At 41.9% G+C, this 21372-nt stretch overlaps 1 protein-coding gene across 1 annotated transcript in view; it reads left to right on the top strand.

The window, feature by feature from the left end:
• Positions 1-3279, top strand: part of colgalt2b (collagen beta(1-O)galactosyltransferase 2b) — a 23128-nt gene extending 19849 nt beyond the window's left edge. The window contains exon 12 of the mRNA XM_083939845.1: positions 2445-3279. Within this exon, the coding sequence (XP_083795971.1) occupies positions 2445-2718 (274 nt within the window). The 3' untranslated portion in view covers positions 2719-3279. The remainder of the gene's footprint in view (positions 1-2444) is intronic.
• The last annotated feature ends 18093 nt before the right edge of the window (positions 3280-21372 follow it).

Genomic DNA, 21372 nt, shown 5'->3' on the forward strand with positions numbered 1-21372 from the left:
ACATTGCACTCTTTAAAAAAAAAAAGATTTAACATGCATCCAAAATGAACAAACAAGCGAATTTCAATAGGAAATAAAAGAATGACAGAAGAGATAGCGTTGGATATTAATAATATGAGGTTCTTGATTTTGATAGCGATAAGATGCTGGGTCCAATCAAATAGGTGCCGGTCCCAATCTGGGAGGTCCTGGATCATACGGCACAAATTAAGCCCTGGTTTTCTTTGAATTTAAATTACAGTGCTGCACAAATGCAATACACTTAACATAGCAGGAATAACATGCACATTTGATACAAAGGCTTGGACTTTTATTTGAGGCATGTAATGCAGAAAAACCACAGAGCTACAAAAAGAAGTATTACTGTACAATGTGGAAAGACCCTTTTTAGACGATCTGGTTTATCGCCAAATATTTACTGAGGACCACAAGTAGATGCTGGCAGGTGCACTCTATATCAGGTACTCCACATTCAGATGCAAACACGAAGATGCAAAAGTAAACTATATTTAAAGAACGCAGTCAGGCATACATGGATCCAGTGCATGCACAAAAACAGACTCGAGGGCAATAAACCAGAAACCGAAATACTAAAGGACCTACTGTACAGTAATTATCTATACATAGACACAAACATGCATTCTCCTTGGCGACATTTCAGACACTGGCATAGTGTGTAGTTTTCTAGTTTGTTCTCGTGTGGTAGACCACAACCTCCATCCTCATGTTCCCTATATGCCTCTTTTTCTATCCTTTTTCCTTCTCTCAGTTCGCCTGATTATGTCCCTTTTTCTTACCATCACCTCCCCCTTCTTCTTCTTCTCCTTCTTCTGTGCTCCCAGACACACAGGGCATGGATTGTTCTTGGGGTTCAGTGGGTACGGGGCTTTGCGCAGGACACACAATGCCTGCTTTTCTCTTTCCTTTCTCCTTGGGGATTCCTGCCGTGCCCTGCTCCCCTTCACCTCCATCTCCACCTCCACCTCCACCTCCTCTCTCCTTCCCATTTCATTATCTATTCATCCTTTAAATCAGGCCTCTGTCCCTGGCTCTCCTCTCATTCTTCAGTTTTTTCTTTTCTTTTTTTCTTGTAACATTCCCTCACTCCCCTCAACAGACCTGTTCTTTTCTTGCACACCTTCTCCTTCCCTGTGTCACCCACTTCTCCTCCCCCTTCCTTCTCTCTCTGTGAGGAATGTGGGCCAGCACGGCTCTTCCTGCTGGTTGGAGAAGGGGACAGGATTCCCATTGATAGAGGCCTGGGCATGGGGGTGGTGTAGAGATGGACACTGTGTGAGTGTGTGCGTGTTACTATATAAATACATGGAGATGTGTGTCCAGTGTGCCGTGTATAGATTACTAGGTAAACACACTGTGTGTGTATTCAACAGTGAGAGAAGGAAAGTTTGTTCAAAAGTAAAAGAAATAGGAAATATGGAAAGAAATGTGGAAAAGTGACTGGGAAATTATGTAAAATGTGTTGTATATTACATAAATGAACAGCAGGGGATTATGTGCTCTGTTGAAGTTGTGGCTATTATGTCACACAAGTTGTTTTAAGGGGGAGGAAGGCTGTAAACTCAGTAAAGTTCTCAGTTTTTGCTCTAAATCTCACATAAATAGAAGCAAAAGAAATACAAACTCAGTGAAAAAGGCCTTCATGGAACATGTGTGTGTGTGTTTGTTTGTAGTCTAATAAAGGTGTAGGTTTTCACTGTCCTCGTGGAGTGCTGTCAGGCTTTAAACAGACGATGGCACGGCGGGGAGTTGACCTCTGTGGTGACCTCTGTCTGCACGAGCGCCCAGGCTGACGTGTCACACCTAGACAGCCCTAGTTTCTCCCTCTTGCCCTCCTGCGGGCTGACGCTGACAAGCCGGTAGTAGAGTTGTGTTCTGGTTATAGCGTGACACAATATGACAACATGAAGATGTGTTTTTGATATGTTCGGATTCAATGTTACACCCATTTTCATTATCATATCTGATGTTTACAGTGAACATTGTAAACATTGTTCTAAATTAGTTTCAACTTTACTTAAGTGGATCTAATGACTGAATTCTTACACTACTGTTGTAAAGCATGTGATTTTGTACAGAAAAACATTCTTATGACTTAATTGTGCTGCAATAGAGAAGAGCGTCTTGTTCCTCTATATGAAACGATATGATGAGTCAGTGTCGCAAAGTGCTAAATAGTCATAATAGTCCTTCCTTCCTCTCTCGCATTGGGTTTTATATGATTTTGGTCAGAGTAAGACATCCCCTTGGGCTCTTTTCTAACATTTTATGGCTGAATTGATTCATCAAAAATAACCAAGAGCTTAATTGATAATGAAAATAATCCACAGTTGCAACCGTCCAATTTCTTCCAGTGTCCATAACATCTCTTTAACTTCTTTGTCCCTTTTTTTTCTCCTCATCATCTCCACCCTCATCATCCTCAGCACTCAGTTCATGTCTCATTTTGAGCCGCGGGACCTGAAGGCCTTCTCCGTGGAGCCGCTGCTCATCTATCCCACCCACTACACCGGAGAGCCCGGCTACATCAGCGACACAGAGACCTCCACCATCTGGGATGACGAGGCCGTGGCCACAGACTGGGACCGGCAGCACGCCCGCAAGACGGCACAACAGGGCCGCATCGGCTCTGTGGCACAGAACAGCGTCACTGGAGACTCACCGCCTCCTGCAGCTCGAGCGTCGCGGGACGAACTGTGATACAGAGACTCAAAGAGAAAGACTCGTGTTTACGATACCGTGTACACACAGTGACTGTCATGTGTACACACACTTGAAAAGACACTTGAACTGCAAGCTGACATTCTGTACATTCATTCTCTCTCTCTCTTTCTCTCTCTCTCTCTCTCTCTCTCTCTCTCTCTCTCTCTCTCACACACACAAACACACACACACACACACACACACACACACTGGTGTCCAAGTGGATAAAAGCAAAGTTAAGATGTCAATCTACTCTACTGCCTGATGAAGGGACACTAAGAAGAGGAAGAAGAGGAGAACCTGGGACGAAGGCCAGCAGGCCTTTGACAAAAGCTTTATTTATTCCTCATGTGCCTCCTCTGGCCATGTGGAGACACTTACGGCCGAGAAAACTTAAGCAATAGACAGAAGACAGCTACCATTATTTGCAGGATGTGAAAGAAAGAAAAAAACATTCTCACAAATCAACTTTAATGTTGTTTAAGAAGATTATTGTTATTTAAAAAGAACAGATGTTTTTTTAATGGACAGCAGCAAAATAAAGGAATTTCAAAGCTGTCTGAAAACAACTCTTAAGTGTGCGTGTGAAACTGTGTGTGTGTGTGTGTGTGTGTGTGTGTATGTGTGTGTGTTTGTCTGTTTACTTGTACACCTATCTTTGTGAGGACTAAACTTAGTATTTTCCCAACGGAGTGAGGACATTTTTGGAAAGTGAGGATATTGCGGCCAATCCTCACTTTTTCAAGGCCTGTTTGGGAGTTGAGACTTTGGTTTAGGTTAGGTTAAGGGTCAGGGTTAGGAACTTAGTTGTGTTGGTTAAGATAAGTGTAAGGTGCTAGGGAATGAATTATGTAAATGTGTCCTCACAGAGATAGATGTGTTGTGAGAATATGTGCGCATGTGTGGACATATTAACGGGACTGAACATGCTGAGAGATGCTGACATACCGTACCTAAGAGTGTCACTGCCTCAGATGATGTCACACACACACACACACACACACACACACACACACACACACACACACACACACACACACACTGAGAGTAAGCTGTATTTTACCAAGCAGCAGGGCAGTAATGAATGCTATTAAGCTCAGTGTTTCTGTCATTGCAGATATCTCACTTGCACAGCGGGCTGGTCCTGCTAGTAAGCATTACAGAGCATCAGTCACACAGTACACATAGCCCTGCAGGATATATCATATGCAATTTTGTTCACTTCAGACATCTGTTTTCAGAATTTATATGTGTTAAATATTTTTGGATAAACTGGATTATTGTATTATTCATGTCCTCAACACAGACTGTTCTTCGTTCAGTTGTGGTGTCGGACTGAACCAATAAAACAACTTCTCTTTTTCTGTGTTTTCACTCACTCTGCAGCATAAACTGATGCAAATGTTGCCTTATTTTACAGTACTTTGAATTATTAGTGGCATTGCAGATAGTCTGGAAACAAATGAAAAGAAGAGATTCAAAACCATGGCAGCAAAAAAAACCCCACTGCTCTTTTTATCTCTGTGGGACAGAAACAGAGATTTTATTAAATATTGCATATTATTGTTCAATCACTTGAATCGGAAGTATGACCTTGCTGTAACTGTTCACACGACCTGATAGCTAGAATGGACGACAGACTTTTTCCATCCTTAAACCTCCTAAAAATAAGCCCTGTGGCATTTCACGAAATGGTGGTTAAACATGAAAGGAGCTACAAGCTCCCAATAAATGTGAGGTTTGAGTGGTGATCACGTAAAGGACACTCAGTGGGTGTGTTGGCTCCCACTGTTCAATGGCTGAGTGAAATTCTGCTCGTTGTTTTATAGTTCCTGTCTGCTGTGGGATCTGACAGAGAGGAGGATGGAGAGGCGGGAGTGGGAGTTGGAGCTGGGGTACAGGTGTTGGTGGGGGAGGTTATACGTGATGTAGAGAGGGAGAGGATGAGACAGAGAAATGAAGGAAGGGTGAAAATGATTATTGGGTTAATGGAAATCTACCCACATATTTATGTCATGTGGTTTGGTTGAGATGTGAGACAAAAATGTTCTTATTATTTTCTATCAGGTATCCATAGATAAAAACGTAGCACTATTGCTAAACCTGTTACATGCAACACTGACCAGACCTCACCTAAGTTAGCTCCTCCAATACGATTCTTAATTTACAGGTTTGTTATCACAGGCAATCATCATTTAGATGCTGCAATGCCAAAAGAGAAGGATTATGCTGCCCCCTGTTGGCCATGAGTGGAATGATTATATTATTATATTATGAAACCGATAAACTGTATTCTGTCTATATATTTTGAAATATTCTTACATATTTGCATGAAATAGGAAAAACACACACACACACACACACACACACACAGAGTAGTAGATGCTAGTGCACTTTAACTGCAACAATTATAATGTATTAAATATATTTATTTCCATACATACATCTTACCTACTTATTGAGCAGCTGTTGCTCAGAGGTAGAGCGGATCCTCCTCCTCTTCCTTCATTCAAGAGTCTCCAGCGATTTCCGGACTGCCTACACGGATTCGACACTGCCTGCCTCTGACCATCCCATCGTCTTCCTGGATATCACCTCAGCCTTCTGCCCCAACCATGACCTTCCTCCAGTCCCTCCTGGTATTCATCTGCCTCTCTCCTGAGCTGTTTCGTGAGTCTCTGCAAAGGCTCCTCGACTCCTTGCCTGGCTTTGACTCGCCTTTCACCTGTCCCTCATTGTTGAATAAAGTTCATTACCAACTGAACCTGCCTGATTCAAGGTTCAAGGTTCAAGGTATCGTTATTATCCCTGAGGGGCTATTTGGTGTTCAGCCAGTAGTAAAAGAGGTACAGTAAACAAACAAATATCAAACATAAAACATGATAAAAACAACAACACAAAACAACAAAAAGATAAAAACAAATTACAAATTCATTTGTTTTTTATCTTTTTGTTGTTTTGTGTTGTTGAGTCTGTGCTGCACTTTGGTCCAACAACTATACCCGTTACAGGTTTGATCCCCGGCTCCTCCAGTTGAAGTGTCCTTGGGCAAACACTGGGCCCAACATTGCTCCCTGTGCTGTGAATTTAGTTTGAATGATTAGCTTAGATGATGATGATGATGATGATGATGATGATGATGATGATTAAGATGATGAGGACGATGATGATAATGATGATGATGATGATGATGATGATGATAATGATGATGAGGATGATACTGGGCAGGTAGCCTCTGCCATCTGTGTGAAGGAGTGTAAAAGAAGACTAAAGTCCATACTTACAAAACTTACTCTTTCTCAGCTCATATTCTGTATATAATACCATCACAGTCACACGTCTCTTTCCTTCCTCCTCCTCGGTGCCCAACAGAGCAGTGTCAGTGGTTTATGGAGGAATCCTGCACTTAGGTAAGAGACATGTTGCCATATCTAATAAAGGATATGTAATAATAAATAAAATGCATTTATCTAAAATAAATAAATACTAATTCTCTTTAAGGTGCCAATAAAATCACTTAACTATAGATTGAAAACTGTGTTGTTTAGTCTAGGTTTGCAAGAGGAGTGTTTGAACCACCATGTCGATCTAGTGTTGGGACTTGGAGAGGAACGCTGTCTGTCTAAGGTTTTGACCTGCATTCATGTTGTGAGAGTGTGTATGTGCGAATACTCATGTGTGCATGCTTTCATGCATCTATGTTTGAGTGTGTGTCCTGTAAGGGTACATTAAGATACAAGCAACAGAGCGCACAGTGGGACAGTAAGTGAAATATCTATGAGTCAGAGTCAGTCAGAAGTGAATCCCCTCACTCTCTAATTGCTCCGTCTATTTTGAAATATGACTGGCTCCTACTTTATCTCACCATCACACACGCCCACACACCAACAGAGGTCCACAGATAAAGACACATTCAATGTCCTTTCCTTCCTTTCAGGCAACTCATTTCCATACTGTATGAAAATAAACCGGTGCAGGACTGAACCTCCGTTGAGTTATGGAACTCATCCCACTGCACATAAAAGCACTGTAAAGTGTTATTTCACTGCAGAGTTCAAAGTGCATTATCGAGCAAGAATAACACAACACAAACTTCCAGAGGATACAATATATGTGAGGATATCCACTGAACATATGAGAGTAGATGTGTAACGCTTACTGCAACAACCAGACTCAGCAAGTGGCTAAAAACCAGGTTTATTATATAAATGAATAAATAAATATATAAATTCATCATATAAAAATATGCTGAAATCAAAGACATATCTTGGGCTTTTGATACTCTGATCACTCAAAAATTTATAAAAAGATAGGAAACGGTATGACTAGCAGGAAGGGAGCAGTGAATTAGTCCAAAAGATCCATATCACTTGTCCAAGATCCGCTGCGCTGCAGGTTGCTTGCTTCTTCACAGTCAGTTGACAATTTTACACGTCTCCAGGTGGTAGTCCTCTCTGAGCTCCTCCATGGACTGGGCTGGCAACACTCTGCAGCCATCAAGAAGCTCAACGCTGCCTTTATACCACAGCCCCTGGAGCAGACCTCAGCCTGCAGAGAAATGTGGAAGAACGAGTGACCCTTCATTCATTATTCTGTCACACCCACTGAACCACAGCACTTTGTTCACAGCTAATGTGAATTATACTATACTATTTTTCTATGGAAAAGAAGACTCACAGGGGAATCGCTGGGTCAAGTCATTATTATTATGTATAGGCCAAAACCACAAATCACATTCCCTTCATAAAGCTTTTCAATATGTACACCATACAACACTCTCTATCAGACCCTCTATAGATCAGGGGAAAAAACACAAAAGCAACTTTCAATAGGGTCATATTTTTGGCAACATCTGTCTAAATACAGCATACATTTTGCAGTGTTGGTAAAGCTGAAATCCCTTATCGTGTCAAACAATCTGACGGACCACAGGATTCAGTGTGAAACCAGAAAGCAGCAGATTGATTCGCAGAGTTCGGTCACTCTGCAGCAGAACCCTGAGCTTTTGGAGCCAGGTGACACCGTGCAGGAACCCAAAGCTGGAGCATCTCCCTGCTGTCCTGCTGCTTTCACATCACAGATTAAAAATGAAGCAATGTATGGCTGGGTGCTAATTCTATATCATCATTTATCCTCTCTGAATGGAATTGATATGGCAACAATATCACAGAGAGATTTTGTGATACAGAGTTACGTTGTCTACATTTATAATAAGAAGCACATTAACTCAATTTCTCAGAAAATGTTTTCTGAAACACCTGAGGGAACAATGCAGTTTTGGTATTATAATCAAATTTTACATTAACACGCAGTTCAATGTGGTTAAATCGACTGGATTACGTAACCCATGCTTTCACATACGTGAACAGATATTGTGATGTATCGATATGAAGTCCTGAAGGCGTTAGAAGAAGGAAGACACATGTCATCAAGATGATATAAAAATGTCTACCATATATCATTTCCAATATTGTCTCTAAATATTTACGTAATTAGGATATGGATTTGGAATGCTAATGTCAGATAAAAACTACTAATACCCACTGTGTTACCATGTGTTAGCATCTAGTTGGTGCAATGCAAATGGAGCTAAATTAGACCTTGTTAATTGAAACGCGTGGGCCCTGATGTGAGAACGCTCTTTATAGTTTATAAACAGGATGTTTTATCAGTTGACTTTGCATAACTTAACTGATGATCCTATTAGTGCAGTATGCAAAGATAAAGCTTCTTAGTCATCAAAGGAAACAGCGGGTGATTGGTTTGTGTTACTGGCAGGGACTGAAATACTTGATGGTTCTTTATGTGACAAAGAGATTTCGCTGTGTGAGTGGGTGACATGAGTCAGTGATGCTGTGCCGAGCAGGGAAGAGGCTGGTGACTAACGCTGCTGTTGTAAGGCTGTGTCCTTTTGACAGAGAACACACGCATGTACATAATCCACACATGGACACACACACACACACACACACACACACACACACACACACACACACACACGTGCATATGTCTTTGAAAGGGCTGAGGAAGCAGAAAACGAGAAGGAAATGGAAAAAGAAAACATTGTTCTTGAAACACTCGCAGTGCCTCCTCCTTCTCTTTTGTTTTTCCTTTTGTCATCCAGAGAAAGTCTGTTGTCTTCTGTGTGTGTGTGTGTGTGTGTGTGTGTGTGTGTGTGTGTGTGTGTGTGTGTGCGCGTGTGTGTGTGTGTGTGTGTGTGTGCGCGTGTGTGCGTGTGTGTGTGTGTGTGTTTGTGCGCACACGAGGCAAGGGAGTGTGTTGTACTCCCTTAGAAAGAAAGGAGATGAATCTTAATACAAACAGTGTGTTAAATCTGATGTGGTATGTGTTAACGTCATGTTAATCCCCTGAAATAATCCCTGACAAGGATTAAACAACAAGACAAAACGAAGAAATTAATTTCACTGAGAGTTCATTGTGTGTGTGTGGTGTTCCTATGGTAACCAGCAGAGAGCAGTGTGGAGTTGTGGGATGCATTTGTGGTGTGTCATCATCTGAAGGAAAAAGCTGAATTAATGAGCAAATGTTTTTATTTGTATAATCTGAGACATTATGCCGTCATTTATCATCAGCAATAAAGAACATTTACTCTATAATATTGCACTCAATTAACACATCTTACTTACACTACTCTACGAAGCCGAAGTGCATTAATAAAACATGGCTTTAAAGTTAGTTTACTGTCCCAACAATGAATAGTTGGCACATCTATGATGGATTATGGTTTACATTTTTTCTGTGGTATCATTTTTATGCAAATCAATCATAACCTCCATAGTTTCAGGCCCAAAACTGTGCAGAACTCCTATAATTAGTGATTTTGTAGATGCTACATCCAGGCTTTGTAGGGCAGTACAGTATTTCCATTTTGTACTATCTTTTAATTCGACCATCTTTCACAGGCAGATATTGTACTTTTTACTACACTACATTTATCTTCTTTTCAGATTAAGATCTACACGAACAACCTCTGATCAGCTTCTGTAAAATATAATGTATTTTTATAAATGAAATGAACCAACGGGAGATATAAGGGACTATATAGCTCCATTTCAACCAGCTACAGCATGAAAATGCTGCTTACACAAAATGGCATTAATCAAAATAATGCACTGACAGAGGCTGATAATACTTTTGTACTTTTACTTTTGATCTGGTTTCTAATTTTACTTTGAAGGGGTCTGAATACTTCTCTCTTTTTTTAAAACTCATGTATGTTTATTTTATCGTCATAGAAAACACTCAGGGTTTTTTTGAGTGGCAAATTACACTCAAAAAATTTCACTTCAAATGTCACGAACATGGTTTCTTTGAAATGTTTCCTTTTGTGTTCAGTTCAGTTCAATTACTTTCTGTGCTGCTAGCAGTATACTGAAAGCAGCACAGAAGGCAGCACAGAATACACTTTAACATCAGTTCAATTTATTGCTAGTAATATTGTGATTGTAATATTCAACAATGTTATCACATGTTGCATATTTACCTCCTGCAGTCCTGGTACCGGCATATGATTCGACTCAGTTTTACAGTGTTTTCTATTGTGTTTAATAGAGATGTCTCCTTTTGTGTGCCTTTGTTTGTGTGAGAAAATGAGAGCAAGAGATTTTATTTGTATTGACCCAGGCTAAGGGGATCATGTGTGTGTGTGTGTGTGTGTGTGTGTGTGTGTGTGTGTGTGTGTGTGTGTGTGTGTGTGTGTAGTGTGTGCTGTCAGAATGTAGAGAGCTTTGCCGTCCCAGCTGTGTAAACTGGTGCTGGCCACACTGCAACTGTGTCAGCACACTCAGACGGAGACGGAGAAGAAAAACAAGAAGTGATTTTCTTGAACTTGAGTTACACAATGAAAACAAGTTATACTGAAAGGTTAAAAAAATTAGGGAAAAGAAAGTAATAATGTTGATAATGTTTCGGATGTTTCTTTGTCAGTTCCTTAAAGCTGCTTTGGCAACATGTCAGGCATCAGTCCAGAGACCGAACTGGGCTAAAGTGCAGTGTGGTGAAGTGATAGGTCGTCTTTTAGAAAAGGACCTCGCAACAACTGAGAGAGGAAATGGAGGAAGGAGGGGGAGAGGAAGGCAGAGAGCAGAGGCCAGTTCTGGAAGTCCATCCAGACAGCAAGAAGACAAGGCAGGGTGTTTACGCCGTCTTCCTGCCTGCCTATCACGCTCCCATTCATTCCCAGCAGTCATGGTCAAATGACTTCACTTCAGCTGGACTTGATTTATCTGGTCTGATTACAGAGGCATTTTAATGTTTCATGTTTTTTTTATCCATGGCATTCAGTCAGGGCTAAATATAAACATACTTTAGGTGGAGTCTCATTGCATTTTTATATGGTAAGACTGCAAAGGAATTTCGTCACGTTGAGTCACGGTGAAGGTCTGAATCATGGCCCAAAAATGCCTCATGTCTCAGGAGAGACAGCGGGCTGGTGTTATCTCTTTGGTGCTGAGCTGTCGGTGATTGAAAGAGGAATTCACTGGTGTGTTTTCCAGTGTTGGAAAACATAAGAGTGATGGTGAAAGATCCTTTACTTTACTAAGAGATTGGTTATCTTCACAATAATGTAAGAAATACCCCATTATAAGATAGTATTGTAGAAATGTTATGAGAAAAAAAATGTTAAAGGCTCATTTTCAGGTTCATACTTTTCATACATACTATTCTGGGTTTCTACTAGAACATGTTTTTTGCACCGTCATTGACTGTAACATCACTGAAGTGCCACTTTCTCCCGTTATATAGTATAGTTGTGACTTCACAACTGTATGAAAGTCCTGACGGCTCGTTCCAAGTCACAGTTTCTGAACATTGACTTTGTGCATTTCTCTATTGATTGAGAGTTTCCATACGTTCACAGTATCAAGCACCTTGAGCTACTTTATAAGAAAAAAAAGACATGAAAATATTACTTTTTACATTATGGGACGTTAAAAATATAGAAAAATCAGCTGAAAATGGATGAATTTTGGCATCTTTAGGTTGTAAATACAGATGCAACAGTGTGTACACATAATCTATTGTTGTAGCTTTATGAGGAGGAGCTATTTGTCAATGAATCAGAGGCTCTGAGATGTATTTGTATTTGGACAACTTTTTGTCTTTATTTTGGGATATTTGAGTGTTTTTCGGAAAATATTGGATTCCATTGATGTAGTGTTAGAGCAGTTATTTTAATAAAGCTATCTGAGAAGTTTTTAAGGGTAATTGTCTCTTTGATGGAACGGCTTTAAGACATGAAACATGACAACTAGACTCTTGACTTTGCAAGGAGCAACAAGCAGTTCAGGATTACTGGCTTAATGTTAAACAATGTGTTGTATTTGATTAATTTGTCATATGTTTTCTTTTTTGTGTGCATGACTAATGACTAATCTTGTCTAATGATTATATTGGAAGTACAATATATACAATATTGAAAAGTTAGTGTAAAGTATAGCATTGAATTAAGTAAGTAAGTAAGTATAATTAGCCTATACATCAAAATTGTACTTACATACAGTGCTGTGTGTGTGTGTGTGTGTGTGTGTGTGTGTGTGTGTGTGTGTGTGTGTGTGTGTGTGTGTGTGTGTGGGTGTGTGTGTGTGTGTGTGTGTCAGCGTGTCCCTCTGGAAAACGACTAATGGAGCAACTTCGCCGGATGTCGCCTCTGACACTGGTGTTTTTCTAGTGGCTGTTTATTTACCTGAAAAAAACGGATGCAAAAACTGTCTTCACACTGCAGCTTCTTACAGTAAGAAGCAACTTTCCTCACACTTTGTTCAATATTAACTGCTGAATCCTCATCTACAGTGTGTGTGTGTGTGTGTGTGTGTGTGTGTGTGTGTGTGTGTGTGTGTGTGTGTGTGTGTCGAAGGAAGCACTGCTTGGTCCCAGATAATCCTCTCCTCAGCAACTGCAGCATTTTACACATGACTGGTTCTTATTCCTGCCCTGAACACACTCAACCCTGTACTTCTATACTTATGAGGACACTGATTGACATAATACATTTCCAAGCCGATTTCCCAAAATGTCCTCACAAGGTATAAAATTCAAATTGGTTCTCGCAAAGATAGATGTAAGTACACACACACACACACACACACACACACACACACACGCACACGCACACGCACACACACACACACACACACACACACACGCGCACACACACACACACACACACACACACACACACACACACACACACACACACACACACACACACACACACACACACACACACACACACTCACACACAGACTCCATAATTGTTACACATTTATATATGGTTTGATCTTTGCCCTGCTGTCATAAATGTCACAAAGCTGTGCTGCTTAACAGAGAGCTGAATCAGTAACTTTATGAAGGACACCTGAACTTGTTCATTTAAATGCAAACACAGGACTGTCTGAACCTCTTACAGTGTCACATCTGAAAAGAAGAAGGAGATTTGCAATTACTTTTGGGACAAATTATGGCAAAAATCCAGCCTCGAAACCCTGAGAATGAAATTTGAAATCTATTTGAAGATTCAATGAGCTCAGTTTGGTATTTCAGCAGCACATAAATGAGGCCAAAAGTCCATCCATCATGGAAAATATCCTCTATTGTTAGCAATTCTTAGAACCTCTTCCATAACATCCTCCTCTCTATTGCAGCTTTCCTGTCTTTCTTTCCTTTTCTTCACATTCTTTCACAGTCAAACTCTTTTTTTGGGGGGGGGGGGGGCGCTGAGCCACTGAGTTATAACTCCTCCCCTTCTTGCTGCGATGAATGTAGGGGGTGAGAGAGAGAGAGAGAGAGAGAGAGAGGGAGAGAGAGAGAGAGAGAGGGAGACAATAGACTTTAATCACTCATGCGGTTGAGAGCTGTTGGCAAGCCCAGTTCCACGCGTATAGAGAGAGGAAGAAAAAAAATACAGAGGAGGGGAAGAGAGGAGGAGAAAGGAGAGAAACAGGAAGGGAGAAGACTGAGGTGGACAACTTGACAGGAAAGATATCACTGGTGACACCTCTGAGCTGAAGACAAGTCTACAACCAGAGAGAAGAGAAGACCAAAACATCTGACAATCAAGACCTAAAGGAGCCCAGGTTGAAATCCACTTAAATCTGCAAATCTTCTGTAAATCTTCAGAAGAAGTCTCCATCCACTCTGCCGTCCAGACTGGAGAATGTCCTGCCATCCCTGTCACCCCTGCCGCTGATCCAGGCGATCAGCATGATCTCTCACTACCCTTTGGCAACCCTGCTACCCTGGCCTGCGGGCACCAACCACCACTGCCCAGACCTGGATTGCACCTTACTGCTGGAGGGGGAAGGAGGGGTCGCCCTGCAGAGGTACCAGCCTCGCTCCCCGGAGAGCAGCCCCCGCCACTGGGTCAGTACAAGGCAGAATATCTGTGTCTGTCCACCTCCCGCTGTTTGTTGAAATCTGTTTTTTTATTTCTGAGAAGCACATGTACTTCCAGTCTCGTTAAACAATCTGGCAGATGTTGGCCTTCGCTTCCATGACCTTCCTGCGCCTTCTGTTGTTTGTAATGTGTCGCAGTGTTGTTTGGTGTCAACGTTTTGGTCAGTTTTGATAGACTTAAGCATGGGAAGTGATTGGAGCAGTAAAAGGAACCCGATAAAGAAGCTTGGAATTAAAAACATTTAAAGATGTGCAGTGAGGAGCAGAGAGAATGGCAGTGTTTGTCCTTCCAAGGTCTGTTTGTTGGACGTCTGCGGTGATTATGAGAAACAGGGGAGTGATAGGAAAGGGAAAATATGGAGAGTGTTTGTGCTTGAGAGAAACAAAGGTGTTTGATGACAAATCACAGCAAATCTGTAAGAGTTCTGGCGGTAACATGGACAACTAACTGACACAGTGGTTTATACTTCCAACATGAAACAACAGTGTAATGTACAGTAAGTGAGGAACATTTTGAAACCAAATCAAAAACAACTTCTTTGCTCAACTCAAAGATCAATCAGTTATTGAATTTCGGTTCCTCTGTTTGACCTTGACTCACTTAAATTTGATGCAATAATTTGTAGTGCAATAACGCAAACTAGACAGTAACCTTTGGTGGCCGGACGGAAAGACAGCTGACCTCCTGTGCAAAGCAGTAATTCACTGTAACTACCGCTTAGTGGTCACTTTATGTGTGTGTGTGCATGCACGGTTTTGCTGACTGGTCATAGAGTTCACAGAAGAGGCATTACTCACTTTACTTCAGAACCCCAACGCCATAATGACTTAAATATGTGTCAGCCAACAGCAGAGCATGACAAAAATGTGTCTTACATTACACTTCCTGTCAGTGTACATGTGTTTAAGTTTATTTACCTCTATTCAATTTATGTGTGAGGCCGCAGATTCCTCACAACAGTGTGATTACTAGAAAACGACCTGCAGCGACAGCTTATTTCGGCTAAGTCGCGGCTAATTGTTTGCATGTGCGCACTTGTGGTATTGAGGCTAAAGTGAAAAAATTTTGGGTGTTTACACATGGCACGTTGAGATTTAGTGACTAGAGGTCAGAAAAGAAATAGCCTGCTGAAGTGTCCTTGAGCGAGACGCTGAACCTCACCTGCTCTAGTATTCATACTCTTTAACAGAAAAAACAAAACAAAACACATTATAATTACTATGAAAATATCCCAATTTCTAGCAGATGATTATCACACAATGTATGTTTTTGAGTCAAAGCGTTGGGGATCATCCTCGCTGCCTATCTGACATCCTGGCTGACGCGTCCTGCCATCTCACAGCACTGTTTCCGCCAATTGTTTCAAGGGATAAGAAGACTGGAGGTTAGCCTGCAGACACTGACACTCTGGATGCTGCAGCCAAAGTGGGGCTCAGTTTACATGCATCTCTCTATGTGTCAGAAACTCATCCTTGTTAGACTATTGAGTTGTGAATGCCCTCACAGCTTTGGCTAGAGTGTGTTAACGTTATGTAAGGATAAACAAAACTATCAGTGGGTAGTCAAAGAGCTTCAAGTGTAACAAGAAGATCCTTTCTTGTGATAAAAAGCAATAATTGCATGAGCTCTCCACATGCTGTTTGTCAGTGCACCAGCTGGCTCCCGCTGACTTGGAGGAGACTTTGACTTTAGTGCTGTCAGGTGTTCCTCACTCTCCTCTCACATAACTTTTTTGCCTACCTACAATACATGATGTTATGAAACCATGCCAGTCATAAAGGCAGCAATTACACTGATTACCTCCCTGTAATCACCGTGCTGTGCGGTTATAGGCAGCTGTCAGGTCCACAGTTCAGGTCAGAGACGAGGGCAGAGCGCTGAGGTGTCAGTCACTCAGATCAGCAGTCCACCGAGGACGATGAGACTCTAACATCAGCACGCACGATAGTTCACAGAAGCGGCGATTTTGACAGGAAGATGGAGCAAATTAAATGAATGATAAAAAAACGTAGATAATAAAAATATGAATCTTAGAAATGTCCCCTACTCAATCATGTTCATGCATTACTGTCAAGACTGTATTAACAAAATCTCAAAATAAACTTTGTTCAAAAAGAAATGTCCCATACTGTAAAAAGCGAGGTTTCCAGAGTTAGAGACATATATGATATATTTCACAGGGTGTCTGTCTCAGTGTGCTGTCAGAATATAGTGACAGTTTCAGCAAATATGAAAAAAACCCAAAAACATATTGACAGAAAGTTACTGACTTCAGCGTTAAAACGGAGCATTTCAGAGGGTGAATACAGGTATATTCAGAGAGTATGAGAAAAATAAAGTATTTTTCGAACATTATAGCACGTAAACATGTTGTAGTAGAAACCCGAAATACAAGTATGTACCTGAAAATGAGCATAATGTGTCCGCTTTGTAATGTTATTATTCAGATGTTGCAAGATATTGTCACACGTAGTAGGAACAACAGAGCACTTGACCGTATTTGAACTCAGCTGCACAGAAGTGAGAGTGTTGACGAATATACATGTCTCAGTGGGTTATCACAGTACATTTGACAGCTCTAATGAAGTCTGCAGTGTTCTTTGATACTCTCCTCTCTCTATCAGCAATAATGCAATGTAATTAAGCTGCGAGCTGATCGATAAAAAAACTCCAGTAGAGGGAATATAAGCTGCTACCTCATACCCCTTTGGCTTACAATAACTAGCAGGGTAGTTCATTAACCTCAGGGGGCCATTTGGTGGAAATGCAGAAGTGATTTTATAAAGGGAAAACAGGGACATAGGAACGAGGGGCGTGTCAGAGAATTCTGATGATGGCTTGTTTTCCATTGAAAAAAAGTAAGAAAGCTGAGTTCGCACTCCTTCTTCCTCTTTCTTGACTTTCTGAACAGAGAAGTGCACGTTCCATGCTGATGCTCAGTGACGTCTCAGTGTTTCCTAAAGGTTTCATCCTTGCCTGTCATGTGTTTTGATGATTCCTCAGTGATTCATTCTTCCGGCTAAGACTAGTTCTGTAGCCTTTGACCTGTACCATTTGCCTGGAAATGAGTATGAAACGGTAGGGGTTACATTCGTACAAATGTTTACGAAATATCTTTATGCATTATACAAGTTTATATGTGATACGGCCGGGAGAGGAAAGAAGAACTTGGGTTTATTGATTAGCCCAGTAAGGAAAGTACGATAATGTACATCAGTCCTCTCTTTTTGTCTCCAATTGCACAATTCCTAAACTACCACACTTCTCTTTTCTCCATAATCCAGGTATCCGTCATTCTTTCATTCTGTCCACCACTTACAGTAAGATGGTGTTTACACACTCGGGTGACCCCCAGCAGGTCAAGTTGTCTGGTTGCCTGCAGTGCTGTAGAGGTTCATATTGTGGTCTTGGGCTGAATTAGGTCACTTATCAGGACTGGTGTGAAAAGTCAATACTGCGGGGCATTATCCCTGTCACCCGAGTGTCCACAACACCCCAGGAGCAGCTCGCTTAACTGGGGCAGAAACTCATCGCACCATATAGAGATGGGTGTGTGTTTTTCAGCAGTTTGTGTGTGTGTGTGTGTGTGTTTGTGTTTGTGTGTGTGCGTGTGTTTAGTGGTGGGTTGATAGGAGTCTGAAGGCAATATGTGCAGCAGCTATGTCACATACACACACACACACACACACACACACACACACACACACACACACACACACACACAAACACACACACACACACACACACACAAACACACACACACACACACACACACACACACACCCACACACACTAAATCACTAAATACTCTACTCCTTTTCCCGCTCAGGCAGGGATTGCAGTATTAGCCAGGACGCATGACTAGGATCAAGCTGGCATTGTGATGTGTGTGTGTGTGTGTGTGTGTGTGTGTGTGTGAGCAACAATAAATGAGTGCTCATACAGGTTACTAACTTTAATTCTGAGGTCAAACACTGTTAAACAGCAGGATACATTTTTAATAAATTAATGCATCCATATTGGTTTGGTTGAAAAAAAAAAAAGTAAATGTCTTATATTTTGGTCGGTTAAGGCAACAGTCAATGCTTGTTATTGTGCTGCTGCCTCTTTTGTATGTGTGTGTGTGTGTGTGTGTGTGTGTGTGTGTGTGTTTGTGTGTGTGTGTGTGTGGGTGTGGGTGTGTGTGTGTGTGTGTGTGTGTGTGTGTGTGTGTGTGTGTGTGTGTGTTTGTGTGTGTGTGTGTGTGTGCAGTTTCATTTCCTACGACACACATGCTTCATACTTCAATTTAACACAAACAACACAGCAGCGTAAAATCCCCCAGCCTTAAAATAAGCATTAAATGGATTATCTCGTTTTCGCAGTACAGTCAAAACAAACAACTTCATGAACAACAATTTCATAAAAAAAACATTGAAATAAAATTAATTAATTAACGTAACCGTTATTTTGCACATTGTAAGGTGATGAATTTGTCTTTGTCTGTGTAGTTTTGGACGAGGCACCAGTTGTCACCAGTGTGTGACATGCCGTGTGCTGTTTTTGTTGCATATGTGACAACTTAAGGGTGGCATGTATCTGTTGGTCAACAGATGGTCCATCTCTCATTAGCAGGGAGGGGTCAGACAGACAACCGAGCCAGTCCAGACCGATTCATTCAAGGCTTAGCGGGGCTTAGATCTAGAGGGGGTCAGGGCTGGGGCCCCATGAAGGGGGGTTGTCTGTGTGTGTGTGTGTGTGTGTGTGTGTGTGTGTGTGTGTGTGTGTGTGTGTATGTGCTGGGAATTTATCGTAACTCTTCTAAACGCAGAGACACCTGAAAGTACCTTAACTATCAGCATACCATCTGAGTCATCATAGCTCCAGAGAGGATTATCCTCGCTTTAGTGCAACGGCCCAACTGACCCCATGTGGAGGCTTTCAGAAGGAAAAATAAGTCTGTTTGCAAATTTCTAATAGCTTAAACATCTTTATACATAAACCTGATTTGGTGGGTTTGGTTCGCAAGGTCAGCTGTGTTTAATGTGTGGAGTGTGGAGGAGGAGAAGGAGGGGTCTCTCGCTCTGAAGCTCTGGACTTTACTGGAAACTAATGATGTCACCCATCCAGAGAGAAAGAGGGAGAGCTCAGCACCGGTCAGGACAATAGATCTGAGGGGAGTAGAGGCATGACATAAGACGAGAGAGAGGGAGAAAGAGAGAAAGAAGGAGGGAGGCAGACAGAGCTTTAATGTGGCTGTTTGAACAAAGCGTTCAGTTGACAGAAGAAGAGACGGAGAAAAAGAAAGCGCAGCTCTGTGTGTCATTAGAGAAGACCCGGCATGTCCTTGTTCAACTGTGTTTTCGATGTTGCTACTATACTGGATCCACAGACACTCATCTGCTGATCTGCTGCCTCATTAAATAACTATCAAATTACCTCGTGCACTTATTGTGCACTTATTGAGCGCCTTGCCTCCGCTTCCCTGCTCTCAATTGACCTATTTAAGCGACTCTGATTGTCTCATTCTTAGGCTTTATTGAGTTTTAGCAGACCATCATGACCCTGTGCCATAAATCCAACCTCCTGGGTGTTGTGGCTCTGGCCTGGTCTGGCTAAGACCTCTGCTGACTCTGGATAAACACAGCGGTTTATGAACTCTGCCCTCTACTGGGCGGTATGCTTTGGAAACACAAACCAACCAACCGCACACAAACATACAGTGAAACGCACTGTGTGCATACCCGTGCATAATACATGAAGAATGTACAAACAAGGAGAGAGTACACTCTTCTCGTTTGGTGCAGATATGGTAGCAACCGGAAAGATTTAAATTTTACGCAATGACTTTCCACTGGAGAGTTTGGCTCCAGCCACAGCTGATACTCCTCTCTCTGGATGAGATGATGAGTCTCTCCTCTGTTTACTGGTTTCCAGCACAAAAGAGAGCAGGGTGTCTCCTTCCAGTCTGAAATATGAAATCCCGGTTTCTCTGGAAGCCAGCTCACGATGGTCCTGTTGCATCACGCTTGTCTTTCAGCCAGTGTGGATTCTCTCAGTTTCTGGTTGTAGTGTGGGAACTCTCCCCCTTCTGTCTCTATCTCTCACACTCACAGTAGAGATAATGTCCTTTAAAGTTAATCTCGACAGTGTCCTACATTTTCTTTGATAAAAGACCTTCTTATCTTGGATGTAAACAATGAGACATTACACATGCCGCCCAAGAACCCCAACCCCAATATTGTCCTCTTATGTATCTGTGGTTGTTGTGGTTACTGTCTGTCTGTCTCTCCCGCTCAGTCTACTTTCCTCTTCTCCTCTCGTCTCATCCTTTATGACCATGCTCCGGGCCTGAGAAGCTTCCCAGCCAGTCAGGTATGAGGACAGCAGGCTCGCTGGAGTCAGGAGGCTGGAGGCAGGAAGTGGGAGATTTCCTGGAATGTGCGTTTTTCCCCACAGTGGTGCAATAACAGTGCTAGCGGCGCTCCTCCTGTTTTTGTCCCCTTTCTGTCTGTACTGTAGCTCCCTGCTCTGACTGTGTGGAACAGGGTGAAGAGCGCACTTGGGAAGTTCAATAATAGCAGGAACTCATTATTAAAAAAACTGCTCTGCCCGCGTCATGCGCTTTTCCAAGTGTAGTTACGTTGTTAGTGTAACGAGAATGGAAAACAAAGCAAAGAGAATCCGCCATGATTACAGTGCTGGAATACCGTGTGCAATATTTGAGGGCCTTTCAAGTATCTCAACATGAAGATGCTGATCACCTCCGTCACATTCTTGTTAACGGTCAGATATTGTGAAAAGTGAGATACGTTTCTTGATTATAAAGCGGGCTGAGGTGCTATGTAAATACAATGAAAGTATCAAAACTCTCAATCTAAAGAGAAATGCGCGCAAATCTGTATTCAGAAACTGGGCTTTTAGACGACCAATCAGGACTTCCAAATGGTTGTGATGTCACAATTTTACTGTATACAGGTAGGATGTGCTGCTACAGTGCCGTTATGGTCATTTCCCGGCTGAAATGGCGGTGCAAAGCCCTGATGCAGAAGACCAAGAAACAATGACCAATCAGAAGAGACAGGGCTTTTTCAAGAGGGGAGGGGGCTAAAGAGACAGGTGCTACAATGGAGCGTTTCAGACGGAGAGTGAATACAGGTATATTCAGACAAACAGTATGAGAAAAAAGGTGTGTTATTTGAACATTAAAGCATGTTAACATGTTCTAGTATATACACCAAATACAAGCATGACCC

This window comes from Echiichthys vipera (genome assembly GCF_963691815.1).
Source record: "Echiichthys vipera genome assembly, chromosome: 3".
Classification (NCBI taxonomy): Eukaryota; Metazoa; Chordata; class Actinopteri; order Perciformes; family Trachinidae; genus Echiichthys; species Echiichthys vipera.